General features: G+C 38.2%; 1 protein-coding gene across 2 annotated transcripts in view; it reads right to left on the bottom strand.

Annotated features, from left to right (window-relative positions):
• Positions 1 to 10997: 10997 nt before the first annotated feature.
• fam193a (family with sequence similarity 193 member A) overlaps positions 10998 to 24226 on the bottom strand; it is a 56074-nt gene continuing 42845 nt past the window's right edge. Inside the window, exons 17-23 of one of the 2 annotated variants that reach the window (XM_049481374.1) lie at positions 23725 to 24000; positions 21541 to 21823; positions 19917 to 20103; positions 18007 to 18240; positions 15457 to 16336; positions 12361 to 12442; positions 10998 to 12218 (exon numbers count right to left, since the gene is read on the bottom strand). In XM_049481374.1, coding sequence (XP_049337331.1) covers positions 12125 to 12218; positions 12361 to 12442; positions 15457 to 16336; positions 18007 to 18240; positions 19917 to 20103; positions 21541 to 21823; positions 23725 to 24000 — 2036 coding nt within the window. In that variant the 3' untranslated portion in view covers positions 10998 to 12124. The remainder of the gene's footprint in view (positions 12219 to 12360; positions 12443 to 15456; positions 16337 to 18006; positions 18241 to 19916; positions 20104 to 21540; positions 21824 to 23724; positions 24001 to 24226) is intronic. The other variant, XM_022684433.2, reaches the window with a different exon arrangement.

The raw sequence follows: 24226 nt of genomic DNA, 5'->3' as shown, positions 1-24226 counted from the left end.
ACATAGAGTAAGTATATCAAAACATTGAGGATATCATCAGGATATCATTCCTGATAGCAAAGAACCGTTTTGTTTTTGTTATATAACAAATATATATATATATATATATATATATATATATATATATATATATATATATATATATATATATATATATATATTTAAATATTTAATGCTGATAATGGAAATAACAACCTTTATTTAACATTAGCTAATAGGCCTCGTTTAGTTCTGAAATTCTCACATTGAATCAATGTTCACTTAAAGGCTTTACATGGTTGGTGTTTGGAATTTACACTCAATAAAAAAATACATAAAAATAATAATAAATGTCCCTACATACAGTACATTATATAAGAAAATAAAAGATAAAATATACCATCAATATATACAGCTCTGGACAAAAATTAAGAGACCACTTCTGTTTCTAAATGTCTGATATGTCTATTGGTATATTTTTGACTTGAATTAACATTGTTGTTTTATTCTATAAATTACAGACAACATTTCTCCCACATTCCAAATAAAAATATTGTCATTTAGAGCCTTTTTTTGCAGAAAATGAGAAATGGCTGAAATAACAAACAAACAAAAAAAATCAAATGATGCAAAGAAAAAGTTCATATTCATAAAGTTTTAAGAGTTCAGAAATCAATATTTGGTGGAATAACCCTGGTTTTTAATCAGTTTTTATGCATCTTGGCATCATGTTCTCCTCCACCAGTCTTACACACTGCTTTTGGATAACTTTATGCTGCTTTACTCCTGGTGCAAAAATTCCAAGCAGTTCAGCTTGGTTTGATGGCTTGTGATCATCCATCTTTATCTTGATCATATTCCAGAGGTTTTCAATATGGTAAAATCAAGGAAACTTTTAAAAAACTTTCCAACGCTTTATTAAAAAGTGGAAGGACTGTTAGAAAACATCCATCTTCCAGGAAGGAATGTGTATGTTTTAAAGTGAAAGTAAGAGCTTTTGCACATGCACATGCGATGTAAACTCAAGCGGCTGGGACTAAACAGCCGTGTAGCCTAAAGAAGAAACCTACATCCACTCATTTGAAGGAATGAGAAATGAGAATGATATTTTCGCTAAGCTTTGTTAAATATAGTTTTTACAGAACAGACTAAACAATCCTGATAAAACCGACTGGAGTGAACTTAGTTACTCAGGAGCAGCATTGCACAATTTCTACACGATACACAGAGTATCACTTTCAACACTTTCTCATGCAGTTTCTCAATCCTGCAAACAGCCCAGCCCTGCATCGTCCAGCACAGAGCTCAGCAATAAACCCAATACATAACCCAATATATCAGCTCAATTACAGCATTACTACAGACAGGGAAACGCTGACTGTCGGTATATTTACACTATATGTCACAATGTTTGTGGACATCTTTCTAATAAAACAAATAAATAAATTTGGCAGAGGTGGAAAGTAACTAATTACATTTACTCACATTACTGTAATTTGTCATTTTTAAAATAGTTTTTAAAATACGTAATTATACTTTTACTCAAGTACATTTTGACACAAGTAATTTACTTTGCTACACTGGAAAACTCCCCGTTACTGAGTCAAAAATTAAATGCTGGGGGAAAAAAAAAAACAAATTGTCTGAATTAAAAAAAAAAAAAAAAATTCCATGCACCGACCAACATGTTTTTTGTATGTTTTCATGTTTTTCATAATAATTCCTTACGTTTTTATTAGGAAAATCTGCTTGGATGTTAACAAAATAGCAGTTAAAGCATAGCAATGGCAAGTTAAAAAATAATAATGAACTGTAAAACTATAAAAATACGGTTTATAGTCACCTATATGACCATAACCTTTTAACTTTTTAACATTAAAGAAAAAAATGGATCAAGGAATCCTATGCCACCTGTTCTTGAAAATGTTTTATGGGGTGATCTGAACAAATACTGCCTGGAAGGTCCAAATTATTTATTTTAACAATTATTTAATTTATGATTGTTGTACTTTTTACATAAAAAAATAAAAGTAACTATGTAACTTTTACTCAAAGTACGTTTTAAATTGAGTACTTTTTACTTTTACTCAAGTAGATTTTTAGATGGGTACTTTTACTTTTACTTGAGTAGAGCTTTAGCAAAGTAAAGGTACTTTTACTTAATTAAAATTTTTCAGTACTTTTTCCACCTCTGGCATTTGGCAACAGTAAGTTGCACACGTTGCTGACCCAGGTATCTAAATGCACACACACAGAGAGCTTGTGTCAAACCTGTAAAAAAAAAAGTACTGCCAATAGAAAAGATAAACATGAACCATATAGCACCATACCTAATGTCAGGTGTGGGTTAGAGACATATAAAGACTCTGGAGCAGTTCCATCACTATCTCCATCACTATCTAATGTAGTAGCTTCCAAACTACATACCAACTCAATTATCCACCAAACTACCAAATACATTGTCTACGGAATGACCAAAATATCCACCAACAGGACTATCTGCCTACTAAGCTGCCAACTAAACTACATACCAAACTACAGAACAAAAATATTCTTGACAAAATATCTACCAAGCTGCCAAACTACTGACCTTCCAAATGAACTATCGAGTGAACAACCTTCCAACCAAGACATCCGCTGGCAGAACTACCTATCAAACAACGGCAAAAACCCACTAACCTACTGAACTACCTTACAAACTACCACATTTGCCTACTACAAAGTCACCTACTGAAATACCAAAATATCCACCAACAGGACTACCTACCTACAAAGTTACCAACCAAACTATCTACTGAACTACAGAACAAAAATATACTTACCAAAATATCTACCTACAAAATGACCTACCTACCTACCTGCTGAGCTAATGACCTTTCAACTTCACTACCTGCCAGCTTACTAAATTACCAGCTTAACTTCAAACTTTATACCCTACAATCTACATTATTTTCTATATTAACCTTTTTGAATATTATTCTTACTTACCTACTAACCAACCTTTTTTAAACTTCCTACTGAACTACAGACCTTCCTACCACACAATCTACCTGCCTACCGAACTACCAACAAATCTACTTATCTACCAATTAAACTCAAAGCTCCATACCCTACAATCTACCTTCCAACCAAGTGCACTATCTACATTTTCTATATTTAACCCTTTTAAAAATGTTCTTACCTATTTTTAAACTACCTACTGAACTACAGATTTTCCTATCTCATGATGTACCTGCCAATCAAACTAACAACAAACCTATTTACTAAACTACCTACTGAAATACAGACGTTCCTACCTCACAATCTACCTGCCTACTGAACTAAAGACATTCCTACCTCACAATCTACCTGCCTACTAAACTACCAACTGGACTACAACATTCACTATCTTACCCTTTTTGAATAATGTTCTTACTTACTTATTAAACTACCTACTAAACTACAGAGCTTCCTACATGATCTGCCTACTTGTTAAACTACCTACTGAAATACAGACCTTCCTACCTCAGGATCCACCTACTTGGTAAACTACCTACTAAACTACAGACCTTCATACCTTACAATCTACCTGCCTACCAAACTCCCAACCAACATACTTGTTAAACTACCTACTGAACTACAGACCTTCCTACCTCACAATCTACCTGCCAATCAAACTAACAACAAACCTATTTACTAAACTAACTACTGAACTACAGACCTTCCTACCTCACAATCTACCTGCCAATCAAACTAACAACAAACCTATTTACTAAACTAACTACTGAACTACAGACCTTCCTAACTCACAGTCTACCTGCCAATCAAACTAACAACAAACCTATTTACTAAACTACCTAATGAACTACAGACCTAACTACCTCACAGTCTACCTGCCAATCAAACTAACAACAAACCTATTTACTAAACTACCTACTGAACTACAGACCCTCCTACCTCATAGTCTACCTGCCAATCAAATTAACAACAAACCTATTTACTAAACCACCTAATGAACTACAGACCTAACTACCTCACAATGTACCTGCCAATCAAACTAACAAACCTATTTACTAAACTACCTACTGAACTACAGACGTTCCTACCTCACATTCTACCTGTCTACTAAAGTACAGACCCTCCTACCTCACAATCTACCTGTCTACTAAAGTACAGACCCTCCTACCTCACAATCTACCTGCCTACTGAACTACAGACCCTCCTACCTCACAATCTACCTGCCTACTGAACTACAGACCCTCCTACCTCACAATCTACCTGCCTACTGAACTACAGACATTCTTACCTCACAATCTACCTGCCTACTGAACTACAGACATTCTTACCTCACAATCTACCTGCCTACTGAACTACAGACGTTCCTACCTCACAATCTCACAAAGTTACCAACCAAACTATCTACTGAACTACAGAACAAAAATATACTTACCAAAATATCTACCTACAAAATGACCTACCTACCTACCTGCTGAGCTAATGACCTTTCAACTTCACTACCTGCCAGCTTTCTAAATTACCAGCTTAACTTCAAACTTTATACCCTACAATCTACATTATTTTCTATATTAACCTTTTTGAATATTATTCTTACTTACCTACCAACCAACCTTTTTTTTCCAACTACCTACTGAACTATTAGAGGTGTGCCAAAAAATCGATTCACATAAGAATCTTGATTCTCATTTACTACGATTCAGAATCGATTTAAAATGTCCCAAAATCGATTCTGAGGGGCGGGTTTTAGACTGATTTTGGGCTGGGTATTTTTGTTGGATCTGGCAACCCTGGGGATAGCGCTTGTCCCTTCAAACGGAGATCTTCCAGACACACACAGAGCGTAGGTGTTTGAGAATCACCGGTAAGATGGCAGAACAAGCACTATATTACATTAGATTAACGTGTAGTTTCAATGTTTTATGGCAGAATGCTTCATAACAAGCATAAAAAAGATCGCTAGTAGTTAGTTTCAGTAACTGTTAGCTAGCTAACTAGCTAACTTTCCAGTTCCACCTTAAATAACGCTACAGGTGGCAGCGGGCTGCAGCATTTAAGGCGGAACGGAAAAATACAATAAGCTAATCAGAGCTAATTTCAGCTCCTCATCACAGAGGAATTAAGGAATGGACAATATGAATTAATTTCTCCACCTCCTGCCCCCTTTCTGAAGAAATACAACGACCTTAAATTAACTAGTTAATCAGCAGCTGCTCCTGAACTTTAGCGCTCCACTGCTATCATCACATCAGCCCAGCAGCGTCACCTACACACCACCGCTAGTAGCCTGGTAATAAAGCAGTGTTATTTATTATTTATTTATTGTTCATTAACGTCATTGTGATATCCCAGTGATTCCTCTGTCACTGAGGACCCACATTCCTGCACATTTTATTGTTTTTGTAACACATTACCTGCTCCAGGATCAGTGTATATTATGGAGGGTTTTTTTTCAATAAGATTCATAAGCCAGAAGCAGAAATTTTTATAATTCAAATCGTTTTGAATCAAAAATCGATTTTGAATCGAATCGTGGCCCCCAAAATCGGAATCGAATCGAATCGTGAGATAGTAAACGATTCCCACCCCTATGAACTATAGCCCTTCCTACCACACAATCTACCTGCCTACCAAACTACCTACTGCACTACAGACCTTCCTACCATACAATCTACCTGCCTACCAAACTACCTACTGAACTACAGACCTTCTTACCTCACGATCTACCTGCCTACCAAACTACCTACTGAACTACAGACCTTCTTACCTCACGATCTACCTGCCTATCAAACTACCTACTGAACTACAGACCTTCCTACCATACAATCTACCTGCCTACCGAACTACAGACCTTCCTACCATACAATCTACCTGCCTACCGAACTATCTACCAACCTACTTAACTACCAATAGAACTCCAAGCTTATAATCTTCGATCTACCGTCCAACCAACTGCCCTATTTACATACTGAACATTTAAGTTTATCCTTTTCTATATTAACCTTTTTGAATAATGTTCTTACTTACTTATTAAACTACCTACTAAACTACAGACCTTCCTACCTCAGGATCCACCTACTTGTTAAACTACCTACTTAACTACAGACCTTACTACCTCGCAATCTACCCGCCTGTTAAACTACCTACTGAACTACAGACCTTCCTACCTCACGATCTACCTCCCTACCAAACTCCCAACCAACATACTTGTTAAACTACCTACTGAACTACAGACCTTACTACCTCACAATCTACCTGCCAATGAAACTAACAACAAACCTATTTATTAAACTACCTACTGAACTACAGTTCTTACTACCTCACAATCTACCTGCCAATCAAACTAACAACAAACCTATTTATTAAACTACCTACTGAACTACAGTCGTTCCTACCTCACAATCTACCTGCCTACTGAACTACAGTCGTTCCTACCTCAGAATCTACCTGCCTACTGAACTACAGTCGTTCCTACCTCAGAATCTACCTGCCTACTGAACTACAGTCGTTCCTACCTCAGAATCTACCTGCCTACTGAACTACAGACCCTTCTACCTCACAATCTATCTGCCTACTGAACTACAGACGTTCCTACCTCACAATCTACCTGCCAACCAAACTAACAACAAACCTATTTATTAAACTACCTAGTGAACTACAGACCTTGCTACATCACAATCTACCTGCCTACTAAACTACCAATTGGACTACAAACTTTATACCCTACAATCTACCTTACAACCAATAACACTATCTACATACCAAACATTTAAGTTTATCCTTTTCTATATTAACCTTTTTTAAAATAAAATCGTACTTACCTTCTAAACTACCTACTGAACTATCAACCAACGTACTTGTTCAGCTACCTACTGAACTACAGACCTTTCCTACCTCTCGATCAAACTGCCTACCAAACTACCAACTAACCTACTGAACTATTGACTTTTCCTACCTTACGAACTACCAAGCTACTAAACTACCAACCAACCAACCAACTTTTTAAACTACCTACTGAACTACAGACTTTCTCACCTCACAATCTACCTGCCCAATGAACAGCTAACCTGTTAAACTCCTTACCTTACAATCTACCTACCTGTCTAACTACATGCCTAGCTACAAAACTCCCAACCAAACCATTTAGTTTCTGTTTTCCGAGATTAAACTTTTCAGTAGATTTGAAGGGAAAAAGGTGGTAATTTTTTATTTGGTGTTTTTCAAAGTTAACCATTACATCAGTTGTAAAAATAATAAAATCAGTGAATTGTAGATGTGATCTATGAGGATCTTGGGTAAAGCACTGTGGACTGCCCACGTCTAAATCAGGAGAATAAAGAAACGGTTCAGAGTAAGAGGAAATCACCTTCAGCTGAACACTTCATTCAGTGCTGTTCCCCCTGACGTAACAGCAGCTATAATCGCACTCTACTAAACTTCTGGATTTCTTTCTCTTTAGGGAGGAAGCGGCACCATTTCCAGTGGAATCTTTCCTCTTGAGTGTATTTGGGAATTTCCTGGGTGGAAGTTGGTCTGCAGGGAGCTACATAAGTCTGTATTTACTATAATTATGTTATCGACTTACTGTACAACTGATTGAAATGTCCTCAGTATTTTTGGCTTTTGTTCACTTTTATATATAATATAGTCCATTGTGCGTTTACTTCAGTTTCTCTGATTTTGATATTTATAGGTTTATTTTTGAGTAAAATGAACATTGTCGTTTTATTCTATAAACTACAGACAACATTTCTTCCAAATTACAAATAAAAATATTGTCATTTATAGCATTTATTTGCAGAAAATGGGAAATGGCTGAAATAACAAAAAAGAAGCAGAGCTTTCAGACCTCAAATAATGCAAAGAAAACAAGTTATATATTATATCATATTCATAAAGTTGTAAGAGTTCAGAAATCAGTATTTGGTGGAATAACCCTGGTTTTTAATTACAATTTTTTAATGCATCTTGGCATCATGTTCTCCTCCACCAGTCTTACACACTGCTTTTGGATAACTTTATGCTGCTTTACTCCTGGTGCAAAAATTCAAGCAGCTCAGTTTGGTTTGATGGCTTGGGATCATCCATCTTCCTCTTGATTATATACTAGAGGTTTTCAATTTGGTAAAATCAAAGAAACTCTTCATTTTTAAGTGCTCTCTTATTTATTTTTGTAGCTGATAAGATGTACAGTGAGTGTAGAAACAAGGAGGTGGTTTTAATATTGTGACTATTATAATAGTGGCACAATGGTTTTAAAACAATGTTTATTGCAGTTGTTTCAGAAAAGATTTAGTTGCAAGTTCTGCTTTTATCGCTTCTGTAATCGTCTTATTTAACTGATTTCCCAATCACTGCTGCAGTTTCGCCATTTTAACAAAATATTAACTATTTCTACATTCTGTGGAACTGGCAGGTCAGAAGGTCATCACACAGGATGGAGGATTTGGCCTCTATTGAAACACTGCCTGACCATAACTAATATTTGGTTGGACCGTCTTTAGCTTTGATTGTAGGAAAGTGCATTCACTGTGGCATTGTTTCAATAAGCTTCTGTAATGTCACAAGATTTATTTTAATCCAGTGTTGCTGGATTACTTTTTTCACCAAGATCTTGCAGCAGCATTGATGATGGTAGAGTCTGACCACTGCACAAAGCAGCTCTTCTCCATCCAGCACATCCCAAAGATTCTCAATGAGGTTAAGATCTGGACTCTGTGGTGAACTCTCTCTCAATCCATGTGTGAAAATGATAAATGATGATCTCATGCTCCCTGAACTCTTCCACAATTCCAGCACCATTAATCCTGATATTATCTGTATCTTGGAATATGGCCGTGCTATCAGGGAGAGAGAAAAAAAAAATCCATTGATGGAATAACCTGGTCTATATTCAGTATATTCAGGTAGTCAGCTGACCTCATTCTTTCAGCACATACTGTTGCTGAACCTAAACCTGCAGACCAACTGCAGCAACAACCAACCAACACATCATTTACTTACTTAAATTCAGATGGAGACTTTTTTTGTTTTTTGGCCAGGCAGTGTATCGTTGTTTAATAATAAAGAGGAAGTGAGTGGGCTGAGTTCTATCATAGCTGGCTGTTTCATGCACTTCCATTTTTAAAGGCCTATTTGTAACGTTTTGGTGCGAGAGATACCACAGAGCTCCTTCTAGAGCTCTTTATAGAAATAACTCTTCTGCTGTGAACAGCTCGACAGATACAGTGCTGCTCTTCACAACGACCTGCGTTTAGAATTTTCTGCATTGAATGTAGATGTGATTTCAGTCATCTGGCCTCATTCCCACTCCCATAATTCACCTTGCCATGAGCACACAAGCCTGGGTTCAACATCACTCAGATAACAATCAACCAGATAACACCTCACAACTTATAGCAGTGTAGGCATTCCCATGCCAAGCCTCCTCCCTCCTGAGGTAACACTTCGTGATATGTTTATATAATGCTGTCCCATGACTTTTGGCATGTGAGCATATTTTGAATCAGGGTATCTGCAGGTATAGTGAAATCATACTTAAGACATTTTAGGATTTTTGAATGCCAATCAGTGATCAAATGTAGATCACTTTTGCAATAACAACATGGCAAAATGGTAAAATAATGCTGTCCCATGACTTTTCGTGTGTGTAATTATATTTAATAGAGAAATTATACTTAAAGCATTTTATGATTTTTTTTTAAGCCAATCAGAGATCAAATGTAGATCACATTCGCAATAACAAAATGGCAACATTATAAAATAATGCTGTTCCATGACTTTTGGCGTGTGAGCATATTTTGAATCAAGGTATCTTCAGGTATAGAGAAATTATATTTAAGATATTTCATACATCATAAACACTTCTTTACAATAAAGGTCACAAATAGCAGTGCTTACTGTAAAGTAAATGATGAAAGTGCACTGGTGATCGTGCATAACACTGCTTTAGTCCGGTGGAGGAATGGGCAGAGAAGAACGTTAGGATTTCGGCTCTTGCTCATGAATATTCATACGTTAATGAATATTCATACATGTTAACATATCGCCTCTGATTGGCTAACAGCACTGCGAGGCAGCGAGATGGACGTTTTAAAAGAAAGACATTTTTACACAAATAACAGTCTTTGCAATGCCATTTAGCATACTTTACAACATGTGTAATAATGCCCTGCTAAGTGCAGTTCATCCAGTGACAATTCCAGTCTCAAGAGTTTCTGTAAAACACAGAATCCACCGGAGATCCTATTTAAACCTATAGTTACTTACACACAGAGGTGGGTAGTCCAGGTCCAGAAAATAAAAATCCACCCCAGGGTTTTGTGGGCTGAGCCGCAGCAGAGCCTCCCAAGCAGTTGGAACAAAACCCCGGGGTGGATTTTTTACTTTTAGCTAGTATAAACAGAACTGTAGACAAATTCTAACCCTTTCTTAACTGTTCCTAACTTCCTTAACTACTCTGAATTACTGGGTAAGGCATATACTGTAACACTGATGTGTTATTCGCACAAATAACACAGGAATGAACTGCATGCTGTTTCTAGCGCTGTTAGCTCCGCCTATCTGACAAAACTGTCGCTGCTCAGCTTCAGCTCTGTCTGTGGATGGTCCCGAGACGAGGTGGGCGGGGCCATGAATACTAATTTTTACGGTTGACGTAGACAGGGTGCATTTCCTGACCGACTCTTGATCGTTTTTCTAAATCACGTTTTTCTTTTCCTAGCTACTGCACACAATGGAGGCTGATGAAGAGTTCCATGTGCAGCAGCATATACTCAAAGAGACCTACTGTACTTTACAAAGAACAAGAACAAGTGGATTTTAGCGAAAGACACCTTTATAAATGAATTTTAGCCTATTTTTTAAGGATCTGAGACGCCCTCTAAACGCCGTTTCGCTTTCATATTCTAAATTTAACCAGCATGTTTCACCTCATATTGATGGGATTTACTTATTTTTTTCTGAGACACAACAAAAACTAAATAATCTGCTGAGAGAGTGAAATAAACACACCAGACACGTGCTCCTGCCATTCTACTGTATTTCCATCTTTCAAAAAAGAAAGACAAGATTTTAATATTACTTAACAATATGTTAAAAAGTAGCCAGTCAGGCTTCAGTGTTAATACAATATACACTCTATAACAGATTGATAGTGTGAGTATTGTTCTTTTCTTTCAATTTGATTCTGAAAGTATTCTGATATAAGCTGGCTACAAGTTGAGAAAAAAAAAAAAACAGAAAAGGAAAAAAAACAAAAGAACAAAAAAAAAAAAAACAAAAAGAAAAAAACAAAACTGTAACTTTAACACTTTTTTTGTACTGAACGATTGTTAAATGGAACTGAGAAACCCAATGAGAACAATATCGGTCAAGTATTCGCCATCGGCTTGGTGGTGCGGACCAAGCGGCCGGTGGGAGGAGGGAGGGAGCTGAAGCGGACTATTCCCGTTCCCGTCGCGTCGAGTCGAGTCTAACTGTAATGAAGTGCAATGCTAAAAGAGAGAGAGAGAGAGACAGATAGAGAGAGAGAGAGAGAGAGAGAGATAGAGAAAGAGTGTCCGAAGCCACAATTACTGGGAATAAAACATTTTTCTCTTTTTCACTTTTGAACAATTTCAGTTATCTCTTTTTATCTCTTTTTTTTTTCTCATGAGGCTTTCTTTGTTTTCTTCTTCCGAACACGCGTTAAGCTTCTTGAGCTTTTTGAGCACTGGGAAGGCCAGGAGAATCCCAGAGTGCGGCCGAACGCTGGAGAGAAATTCCCGATTTGCAGACGAGAAAAGCACACGCCAAAACTTTTTTTTTTCTTAAAAAGGAGGAAATAAAAGGAAACAAAAACGTTTGAGGAACATTTCATGATGTTTTCCTGTCTTTGTTGTTCTTTTTTTCCTCCCTAAGTACTGCAGAAGTTTAAGCCGAGTTCGGGTTCTCCGTAGGAACCGCACAGCAACGAGGACGAGGCAAGGCAGCGTGGGTAATGGAGGCCAGAGGAGCAGCTGGAGGAGCATAGCAGCACTGGGTCAGCAGTCAGCCTGGTGAAAGAGGGAGAGAGGGAGAGAGAAGGAGAGGGAGAGTGAGGGAGAGAGAGAGAGAGAGAAAGGGAAATTGCTGATTGATTCCTGCCAGTCTCTTCAAGGGAAGCCCCAGTTCAGTGGGCAGCATACGTGGCCTTTTTCAAGCTAAAGTTGGACCAGTTGATGGAGAGCCTCTGCCGTGTCTGTCGGGCAGAGTCCAAGCAGAACCTGCGGCAGAACAAACAGAGAACATACAGTTACGAAAAGAAAGAGGAAAGAAAGACCTGTGGAAAACACACAACAGTAAATGAATAAACAAAGAGTTTAGAGATAAAAAAAAAGTGAACTGGGACAAAAAAAAAAAAAGCACCTTTTGAAATATTCCACCTCGCGCTCGGTCTCGTCCATTTCAACGCTGTCCAGATCGATGTCTTTAGGCAAGAACACGTCGTCTAAAACAAAATACACACATGAAAGAGATTAGACTACAGTTGACTTTAGTTTCTGAATCAGTTTCTCTGATTTTGCTATTTATAGGTTTATGTTTGAGTAAAATGAACATTTTTCTTTTATTCTATAAACTACGGACAACATTTCTCCCAAATTCAAAATAAAAATATTGTCATTTAGAGCAATTATTTGCAGAAAATGAGAAATGGCTGAAATAACAAAAAAGAAGCAGGGCTTTCAGACCTCAAATAATGCAAAGAAAACATGTTCATATTCATAAACCTTTAAGAGTTCAGAAATCAGTATTTGGTGGAATAATCCTGTTTTTTAATCACAGTTTTCATGCATCTTGGCATCATGTTCTCCTCCACCAGTCTTACACACTGCTTTTGGATAACTTTATGCTGCTTTACTCCTGGTGCAGAAATTCAAGCAGTTCAGTTTGGTTTGATGGCTTGTGATCATCTATCTTCCTCTTGATTATATTCCAGAGGTTTTCAGTTTGGTAAAATCAAGAATGTTACCACATTTTATTAATTCAGTTTAAAATGTGACACTCATTATAAATATGTATTACACACAGAGCAATCCATTATAAGTGTTTATTTCTTACTTTTTTATGATTAGGCCTTATAGCCGATTAAAAAGCCAAACATCAGTGTCTCAGAAAATTAGAATATTATATAAGACCAATTGGTACTTTTGGCAGTGTGGGCAGTGTGCCAAGTCCTGCTGGAAAATGAAATCCACATCTCTATAAAAGTTGTCAGTAGCAGAGAGAAGCATGAAGTGCTGTAAGATTTTGCGAGAAAACTAAACTGCACTGACTTTAGACTTGATAATAAAACACAGTGGATCAACACCAGCAGATGACATGTCTCTCCAAACCATCACTGATTGGTGGAAACTTCACACTAGACCTCAAGCAGCTTGAACAGTGTTTCTTTCCAGACTCTGCTCCCTTGATTTACAAATGAAATGTAAAATTTACTGATGACCAGTGATGGTTTGGAGAGTGGGGTAAAGTGGGGTGATAATCACCATTCAACATCCTGACCTCCCTAACTGATGCACCTGTCAATGAACGCAATCAAATCCTCACAGCAATGCTCCAAAAATTTAGTAGAAAGCCTGCTCTGAAAATTTGAGACAGTTACCCTTTAAGTTCAGTGAGTACCGTGAATTGGCACAAAGTCCAGTGACCTTACTGTGCTTAAAATGTCTATAAAAACTGGAAAAACGTGGGTGTTCTAAAACTTTTGACCGGTAATTTTAGGCGTTCCTCAGAAGTGTAAAAAAAAAAAAAAAAAAAAAAAAAAAATACACAGAAGAAAAAAGGTAGGTTGTTTGGTTATTACATTGTCCAAAAAGGAAAAAAGAAGTGTGTGTGTTTGTGTGTGTGTTTTGTGTGTGGGAGGGTAAAGAGTAGGAGGGGATATTTTACAAAGAATACCTTAAAGAACTGAAAACAAAACTGAACTGCCCCATTCACTCTGTTTACTAGTCAACAAAAGAGTAAATGAGTTATATATAAACCCGGGTTACACTACATGATTTTACTCCCTGTTCTAAGTCTGGCTATATCTTTGCTTGCTGGCTCTAGTCTGCCGATGTATAGACTATATATATATATATATATATATATATATATATATATATATATATATATATATATATATATATATATATTCAGGAGAAAATACTGATATCAAGACATACATATATTTTTCTCCAAAAAATTATTTGGGTGAGTAAAGCACTTTAGTTTATTTACAGTAAGCTTAGATTTCCATTATTTTGTCTAAAGGTGAGTTTTAAGTGAAGTTTCTCCAGCACTAAGGCTGGGTGCAGAAGCATTAGCATTAGCCGCTAACTGCAGTGCTAACAGGGCAAAAATGTCACCAGATAGCGCTACACTGAGGAACCCTGAGTGTTCCAGTAACCCAGGGCTCTATCAGCTAGCGGTTCGTCCTATATAGCTTGTTTTAACACAGTAAATACACAGACTACAGCCTTATATACTCACATATGATCAGCGAAAGAGCTAGCGCTGCGGTTAGCAGCTAATGCTAAAACTGCTGCTCCCAGCCTTAGTGCTGGAGAAACTTCACTGAAAACTCACCCTTATAATATTGTATTTCAGCAGAGTGGCTTTCCTGCTCCTTAATACCTGACTGGTAGAATTTATATATAAGGCTGCTAAAGTTGCAGCTTCATTACTGTATTAAGAGAAACATGACTTAATATTTTAGGGTTAAAATCCTGAGGTCACAAATAGTACAACAATTTTATAACTTGGATTATAAACTTTTGTTCTAAAAATCGTGTCAGAAGTAGTTTTATGGAATGTTAAACATTTAATGAATGTATTTCAATTGTTAAAGTGATGGGAATAGAGCTGTAGAAGCTAAATACATTTTAAAAGTAAAAAAAAAAAAAAAAGTATAGTTTTATTTCCAGAACTAACCCAACACTCTACATTCTGTAAATAAGGTGAGATCAACCCCACATGCATTCACACACTGTTCTGCAGTGATGATGCTTTCCAGATTAGGGCTGCACGATATATTGTTTAAGCAAAGTCATTGCAATGTGTGCATGCACGATAGTCACATCGCAGGAGTAAACTCGAGTTAACCACATGGCCTCCATCCACATGGTTGGACACATGCTTGTAAACGTGGGCACGTGTCGAAAGCTGTGCACCTCAGTGCAGCACAGTTTTGCTGCGCAGATATTTCCAGTTACAGCTGAATTCATGCTTTTATTTCCAGAAAAACGCTCTTATTTACCTTTTAAAAAGCCATTTAAATGCCTGATTAAAGGGTTTAGCGATTACTGTTGTTTTACTGTTATGCTTGAGTTTTAAGTGCTCGGCACTGACTCAGCTCCTAATCGGTCCGGACGCAAGACAGCGTGCGATATATATTAATTTCCTAAAAGTCGTGTAGTGAACCCAAGGTTTAAATGGGGTCTACAGATCCATATATGCAATATGCCTTATACCAGTGTTTACCTATAGAATTATTCATCTTATCTGCTTTCTTCTTCTTGTTCTTCTTGGCCTTGCCTTTGGGCTGGGGCGACTCGGCCGGCGCGGCTTTACCGTTCTGCTGGGGGGCTTCGATGAACGGGGGCTCGATTACGGGGGAATTTCTCTCCTCCTTCACTCCGTTCTGCTGCTTCCTCCCATGATTCCTCTCCTCCTTCTTGGCTTCAGAGTGCTGCTCCTCAGCAGGCCTGGGCCTGAATTCTGGGTGAACTCCGTTCATGCTGGCCGCTTTGGGAGCGGGCTCTGGAGCTCTGGGGGGCTCCAGTGGCTTCTTAATGGGCTCTCCGTTGATTGATTTGCAGGTGGTGTTAGGCTGCTGTCTGGATTTGGCCCTGTTGTTTGTGGGCTCTGGGTGAGGCGACGTGCCGTTGGTGAGAGCCGTGGGCTCGGTGGGTTTCTCCTTGCTGCTCTTTGGGCTTTGCTGCGGTGATTGGCTGTTCTTGGCCGGGGTCTGCGTCTCCGGCTCCAGGCGAGGCTCCTTGGGGGCGAGGTGGATGAGGCCGTGCAGCAGCTGCGTCTTGCCGTTCTGCATGTTCTCTAGAACGTTCTGTGCGGTCTGGCGAAGCGGCTGGGGGTTGTTAGTGGTGGGGATGGGGGTCGTGGTGGGTGCAGGGTGGGAGGGTGTGTCGGGCTTGGCAGTAGCCGTCGTAGCTGCAGCTTCTTTGGACTTGTGTTCCTTCTTCTTCTTCTTGGCCGCGCGGAGTTGCCGCATCTCCTTGAGCCGCAGCAGCTCCTGCTTCAGCGCCTCCTCCTCTTCCTCCCGCCGCCTCCGCTGCTCCTCCAGCAGCTGCTGCTGCATCTCCCGCTCCCGCGCCTCCGCCTCCAGACGTGCTTTCTCCTCCATCTAAAAATCACGAAGCACACACACAGATAAAACATATTCATTAGATTGCAGTTCAATGAAAAGCCAGTATTGCTGAACTTTCAATTTCTGCAAAATTCTCCAGAAGCAGAATTTCTCTTAAAAAAATTTCTAACAGAACATTGTTGGTTGTATGAAAACATGATATATTGAAGATATGTTATCCCAGAAATTATATTACTGTTTATTTTAATTAACAATGTAGCATAACAAAGCAATTATACTGTTTTAAAAACAACAACATTTGTAATAAATCATAGGATTAATTAAAGGAAATATTTACTTTTTTCTTCACCTGCTGTAGTCCACACTGTGTACGGAGTCACAGTTATTAAAACATTGCTCTGGTATTGCATGATTGGCGGTATGGGGGTCACGGTTCTGTTCGCTTAAATGCACGCTGAATACACAGTACACAGCCTATAGAAGACTCTCCCTCACCCTCGCCCTCTCTCTTGCTCTCTCTATCTCGATCTCTATCTCTCAATATATGTTTATGAAAAAAGAGATGAATCCTCTCATGATGACAGTAGGACAGAATCCTGCTTTCAAACATCATTATAAAAAGAGCTTGAGCCCTGTTACAGCATTTCATCCCATAAACTAAACATGATTAGAATGAAGATTCAATGTTATTATGGAGTTAGTAAAGGTGAGGCTATACAGAATGTCCAGTCTCTTTATTTTTTCCACCAACCGTACCGAAAACATACCGAAAACATACCGAATCTTGTGGTTTATACCGAGGTGTGAACAGAACTGTGAATTTTCTCTACCGTTACATCCCTACTTTTCACTGACATATATGTAAACAACAAATATTGTCTATTATATGCATTTGAATATACCCATTATTAAACATTATTAAGGTAATGTCCATTTATTGTACAGTAAATTGATAATGTAATTATCATGACAGGCCTAGTGGTATTTTAATAAACTGTTTAGTTTAGTGAAGTGTGCATGTAGCTTTGCCTTCAACAATGTTTCAAGCAAAGAATCTAACATACACTCATGGGCAGATATGTAAATGAGAATAGGTGCGGTTTGATTAGACATTAGACATTAGAAAAAGGACCTCCCCTGCTACCCTACAGAAGGACAAAATCATTTCAGGGTGGTAGCTCCTTGGGAAAAAAAAAAAGTGAATCTCCTGAAACTAACATCCAGCATGTTTCCTATAATATACTTTGTAATTTTTTGTGTAACATACGTACGTCTATACTATAAAACTATAAAAATGTTCTGCAAAATTGGTCTTGGGGCCTAAATGTTTAGCTGTATTTACCAGTAGAAAGTACAAATGGACAAGTCAAATACTAAATTAGTCATTAGTTGCAGCCCTAGTATTAATGTGAGGGACACTAACAGCTCAGTGATGTGTGTTGCCTCCCATAGCAGTGCTTCCCTCTGGAATTTTTCAGCAGGATAATGCTCATCCACACACATATATTAATCACTCTAATTACATATAAATCCTTTTTGGTGTGTGCTTGTTGTCTATAGGTATATAAATGAAAACCTAATTATATGATGTAATTAAACATACATTTGATGTAATGGATGCATTTTCTATTTTAACTGTGCAGAGAATTACCCGTTCCGATGCCACATCCCCCAACTCATCTCAACAACAGGCCGGATCACTTTACCTTCTTCTGTTTGTGCCGGGCCCGTTTGGCTGCTTTGGCGCTGCTGACCGGTTTGTTATCAGCACTGTTGATGAACTGCAGTAGGTCCTCCACCTTGCGGTGGTCCTCCACCCCGTCCCTCTCCAGCACCAGCTCCTCCTTCTTTGGCTGCTGCTCCTCCTTCCTTTTGGTGAGCCGCAGCCGGAGCTTCTCCCGCATCTCTGCATAGTTCCTGCTGGTGGGGGCCGCGGGGGGCTACACATCATCAGAACATACACATGCAGGATTAATCAGTCATTCTTTAAGGTGATAATATTACATATACTGTAAATACAATATAAGGACAAAAGTATTTGTACATGTGCTCCAGTGCTGGGAGAGTAATTAAATTAATTTGATTATTATTTTGATCGTATTACAGTTTTAATGCCATTTTCAAAAAGCTACAGAGAGAATCTCAGTAGATAGACAGTTGCTTCAGCAAGAAACCTGTACTAATAAAATAACTCTTTTATTTGGCAGCGATTATCAAATTTTATCACATTATTATTATTATCACATTTTTCTTAATTGGAATACAAGGTTATGTTTACACCTTGTTTAATATATAAAAACTGCATGTAAGGTGGTGCTTATTATTTGTTTAAAAAATAATAAAAAAAACTAAAATAATAAAAAAATATAATAATTTTGTAAAAAAAAAAAAAAAAAATGAACGTAAAGGAAATCACTGTGCATCACTTTGAATGGTGTCATCGTTTATGGAGGGGGAGAAAAAAAAAAAAACTGAAATGATGTACGAACTAAAAATTGTAATGGAGAATAGCTCACCTGAAAGTCTTACCCTGCGTTCACACTGGAAAGCGACAAAGCGACAGGCGACCGTTCATTTCCTATGGCAGGGCGCGATTTGTCGGCGCGACACGCGAGAGGCGACAAAGCAACAGAGCGACAGAGCGACACAGAGATTAATTTTTCTCAACTTTATGCAAATGAGTTATGACACGGTGAAGCGACATTCTAACCCGATTGGCTCCTAGCTTTTCTTTGGACCAATCACAAGCAAGGCGGTTCGACGTCCTCAAGCTCCTGCTCTCTGAATTTTTAGTTTCTTTCCCGGTTAATTCTGTTAAACGAGGTGGACCCATGTCGATCTGCAGGAACGGCTGCGTTTCCAGCGCAGTTAAATCACAGAAACGCCCAACAGTCCAGCAAGTTTGGGAGTTATAGCTGGAGAATAAAGTGGCCAAGCGATTGCTTTTTTGTGCCTTTTTTCTTGTCGGAGGCTGGACCATGATAAACACGCGCGTTGAGCTTGACACGCCTACAAGCGACAAACGCTGGGCGACACAAGCGACTCGTCGCGTTCCAGTGTGAACGCAGGGTTAGGTATGTACTGTAATTTTTGCGCGCTAAGTGCCTTATAATCCGGTGTGCCTTACAGTGCGAAAAATATGATACATTAGGTTTGTTTACAGCAAATTTACAGTAAATTTTACCATTTAAGACCTTAATTACCCCTTTTTAATTTAAGACATTTGAAGACTTTGCAAGGACCTGTGGGAACCCTGTATGTGGGTGAAGTTTCTCTACATTTCATATTAACTGGTTTGTAGAATGTCAGTTATGAGTTCTGCTTTGAGTTGTTTTTCTTTCAGGTGTTGTGCTGATTTCTAACAGAATTGTGTAAACGCGTGGTTCAGACCCAAACTAACAAAAAGTCAGAAAAGTTCCAAACAAACAAGGTTGTTGTGAAAGCACCTTAAAGTAGCTGAATGCATTGAAATACACAAAATATCTTAAATATCTTTAGGCATGTACTAGTCTTGCACAAAGTAAAAAAAAAATAAATAATAAAGTCTAAGAAAATAAATGTAAATATAAAACGAATAGTGCAGCTAAAAGAAGAGTAGACCAGCGAGTTCCCTCACCCCTCCATGGCCGAAGAATTCACAGTAGCAGCAGTCACAGTATTTTCCTTCCTTCTGATTGGTGGAGGTGGAGGTGGAGGAGCTATGTTCAGAGCAGCTGTCCTCATCCGGACTCTCCTCACCTTCATACGCCTGGTGCTCATAGGCCCCGCCCCCTTCGCAGCGATGACCCTCACAGTCTGGATCACTGCAAAACAAACCATGTCAATTCAATTCCACTCCATTTCTATAGTGCTTTTCACAACAAAAGTTTTCACAAAGCAGCTTAACAGAGAAAAACAGGTCCACGCCTCTTATGAGCAGCACCACAGAGATGCCACCATGGTCACCACAATCACTGTGTCACTCACTAACCAATTCCAACCACTAACAATTACACTATTGTCATATTATACAATACATAAGCGTGACATAATTTTTATATGAATTTTGATATTGACACTTAAAAAGAGCTCATTAACATTAGACAATATGTCGACAATAAAATAAATGAGTTTGGGCACCCCTATTAATCTTACTCATTTTTAGTTCTAAATATTTGGGTGTTTGCAACAGCCATTTCAGCATGCCACAAACAGAGTCGCCTGAGGTATGCAAAAAAAGCACACCTCAGGCGACTCTGTTTGTGGTGTGCTTGCAGAAATGGCTTCTTTCGCATCACTCTCCCATACAGCTTCTCCTTGTGTAAAGTGCGCTGTATTGTTGACCGATGCACAGTGACCCCATCTGCAGCAAGATGATGCTGCAGCTCTTTGGAGGTGGTCTGTGGATTGTCCTTGACTGTTCTCACCATTCTTCTTCTCTGCCTTTCTGATATTTTTCTTGGCCTGCCACTTCTGGGCTTAACAAGAACTGTCCCTGTGCTCTTCCATTTCCTTACTATGTTCCTCACAGTGGAAACTGACAGGTTAAATCTCTGAGACAATTTTTTGTATCCTTTCCCTGAACAACTATGTTGAACAATCTTTGTTTTTAGATCATTTGAGAGTTGTTTTGATGAGCCCATGATGCCACTCTTCAGAGGAGATTCAAATAGGAGAACAACTTGCAATTGGCCACCTTAAATACCTTTTCTCATGATTGGATACACCTGGCTATGAAGTTCAACCAATTCTGTGCTTCAGTAAGTCAGTAAAAAGTAGTTAGGAGTATTCAAATCAATAAAATGATAAGGGTGCCCATACTTTTGCACCGGTCAAATTTTGGTTTAATGCATATTGCACATTTTCTGTTAGTACAATAAACCTCATTTCAATCCTGAAATATTACTGTCGATCAGTTATTAGATATATCAAACTGAAATGGCTGTTGCAAACACCCAAATATTTAGAACTAAAAATGATTAAGATTAATAGGGGTGCCCAAACTTTTTCATATGACTATAACATATGAGTTTCACGTTTTGAAATTAATTACTGAAATAAAGTGACTTTTCATTAATAGTCTTATTTTCTGAGATGCACTAGTATAGACAATAATGCTCTGGATGCATCAGGCAAAAATAAACAAACAATAATAAATAGATGATAAAGTTAAATCACACAAACCCTGTAAAAGTATAAAAATCTTCACAAACGTTATATTTCCAGTACTATTTTGCCATTAACTGGCAACCCTGACTGACCTGCATACACTGTTGGGTCCACTGATTGGACCTTCAGCTGGAGCAGGGGGCTGCTCCCCGGCGGACAGGCACAGACCTTGGTGGGCCTCTAAGAAGCCTGGGGCTGGAGTTACAGTCTTTGGGAAGGGCTGAGAGCCCATGCTGGGTAGGTGCGTGTTTGGGGCAGGGGGGTGACTGGGGCCGTTTAGAGGGGGTAAGGAGGCCAGACCGGTGGGGCTATTCCTAGGGGCAACAGGGCTGGGTTGTATATGGTCCTCTTTTACTATATTGTGAAATACTTCACCTAAAGAGAAGAAACAACACGAGAGATGTAAGAAAAAACATTGACAAATATCTAGATCTATATCATTTATTATTACAAAGAATTTAAATATCTGATTACTATGGTTATTATTATTAAGGGTGTAAATCTCTAAATTCATTTTTTTTTTAATCACAAGATTACAAGTTTTAAAGCCTTGCTTTAGTGCTCTGCATCGTATCCAGGGCATCTGCTAATTAATCTGAAATTAATACGACTTTTTAAAATCACTGAGAGGCAAAATCTAAATCTCCATAATAATAAAAAGGCAGAAAGCAGATAACACCAATATTAAAGGAGAAATCCAGTGTGAAATGGACTTGTAATAGTGTGTTATAGTAAACAATTCTAAAATACAGCGCTTTTAGCCGATGCTCCTAACTGGCTTACAATGCTAGCGATAGGGGCATAGAGCTGCCCATGCAAAAAAATGGCTATTTTTACACCATTAACAAACTTTTAGTGGTGTAAAAAAAAATTGTTCTGGGCTCTGAGTGGTCCAGCAGTCTAAAGTGCTGCCACTCTGATCGGGAGATCTTTGGTTTGAATCCCGATCATGCAGCTTGACATCAGCTGCCGGAGCCCAGAGAGCGCAATTGGTCTTGCTCTCTCTGGGTGGGTACAGTAGATGGCGCTCTTTCCCCTCATCACTCCTAGGGTGATATGGATCAGCACAAGGCTGCATCTGTGAGCTGATGTATCAGAACCGACTCGCTGCTCTTTCCTCCAAGCGTTGTGATGCTACTCAGCAATGATGCATCAGCAGCAGAGTCTGACTTCACATGTATCAGAGAAGGTATGTGCTAGTCTTCACCCTCATGGTGTTAAATTGGGCAAAAAATTTAATAAAAATTTGAAATAAATAAAAAAAATAATAATTTCCTTACATGGGCAATTCTATGCCCCTATTACCTGCATTGTCAGCCTGTTGGAGCATCAGCGCTGTATTTTATAATGCTGGGAAGTCCAGAGGTGGACTATTCATTTTACATCTAATTTCTCCTGTAAGATTCAACAAAAATGGTAAGCGTTTGTACATTAAAAAAAAAACTTAACCCATCTAACCCCCAAACCAACAGTACTGAGTTTTTACTGAACTAGGAAAATCTGTATTTAGCTACAGAGCAGCAGTGAGCTGGAATTTACTATACAGCCTACAACCTGTTTTACTTTTCATTTCAGTTCTTATTAGTTCTTTTTATTTATTTCCTTATTTAATTTTATTTATATATAGTTTTGTACTATTGCTTTTTAACTTAATTTGATTGTCTTTTTTATTATTACTTTTTTTTTACAGTTTTTAGCTCATTTATTATTGTATTTTTTTATGTTATTCATCTTAATCTTATCTCAACTTTTTTGTTTTATTAACCTTATCTTCTTTTGATCTTAATTTCTTATCAACTAAACCAAGTTTTATTATTATTATTATTATTATTTATTTTATTACTTTAATTATATTTTTATCTATTTTTATCTTATATTTACTGTTATTTTAAAATGATTAAATGTAGTTATTATTTTCTTTGTCATGTCAATCCCTGTATTTGTAAATGCTCGAATACACTGAAAATGAGGGTTGCCCTCAATGTACTTCCAAGTCAAAATAAAGGTTGATTGATTAATCAATTGATTGACTGTATAATGGAAGTTTGGGCAAATACACATACTGCTTTACTGTATTATTTTACTAAAAAATAAATTAAACTAACTTTTGAACTTATAACTTTAAGTCAACCTCTTTCTGATGGATATACCACTATCAATGCGTTTTACACCCCTAATAATCACAGCAAATCATAAAAAAAAAAACCACACGACACGAACAGCTGGCCTTGACTCCGGCCGCTAGTGACCCCACGGCGTCCGGCTACCCTCTTTACCTAGCGAGGTGGGTCTTTTAGATGAAACGTGGATGTGATTATTACTTGACTGGACAGTGGTGGCGGTACTGGAGACGGAGGAAATGGCCGAGGAAGTGACCATCACGACTTCGCTGGCCTCCATGAAGGCATCTTGGTAGTTGAATAGACACTTCTTCTTAGAGCCGTTCTTCTTCTCCTTGCCGTCGGGGGCGGGGAGAGAGGAGGAGGGGGAGGCGGGGTCTAAGCCTGAGGAGAGGAGGGGCACGTCGGGGAGAGGCGGACCTAGCATGTCACCTTGGTAAGAGAAGAAGGGATGTACAGTACAAGTTAAAAGCTTGGACAATATCTTTCTTATTCAGAGATTATTCTATTTTTTTACATTATAAACGAATAGTGAAGTGATCCAGACTATGAAGGAACATATTATGAGTCATGTAGTAACTTAAAAGTGTTAAACAAACCAAAAAAATACCCTGTAAAGCATTTAGATGCTCTTATCTGAGGAGCTGTTAACTTGTTG

Source organism: Astyanax mexicanus, chromosome 7 (assembly GCF_023375975.1).
Source record: "Astyanax mexicanus isolate ESR-SI-001 chromosome 7, AstMex3_surface, whole genome shotgun sequence".
Classification (NCBI taxonomy): Eukaryota; Metazoa; Chordata; class Actinopteri; order Characiformes; family Acestrorhamphidae; genus Astyanax; species Astyanax mexicanus.
Note: the sequence above shows the minus strand (reverse complement) of the source record. Positions and strands in the feature narration are given on the sequence as shown.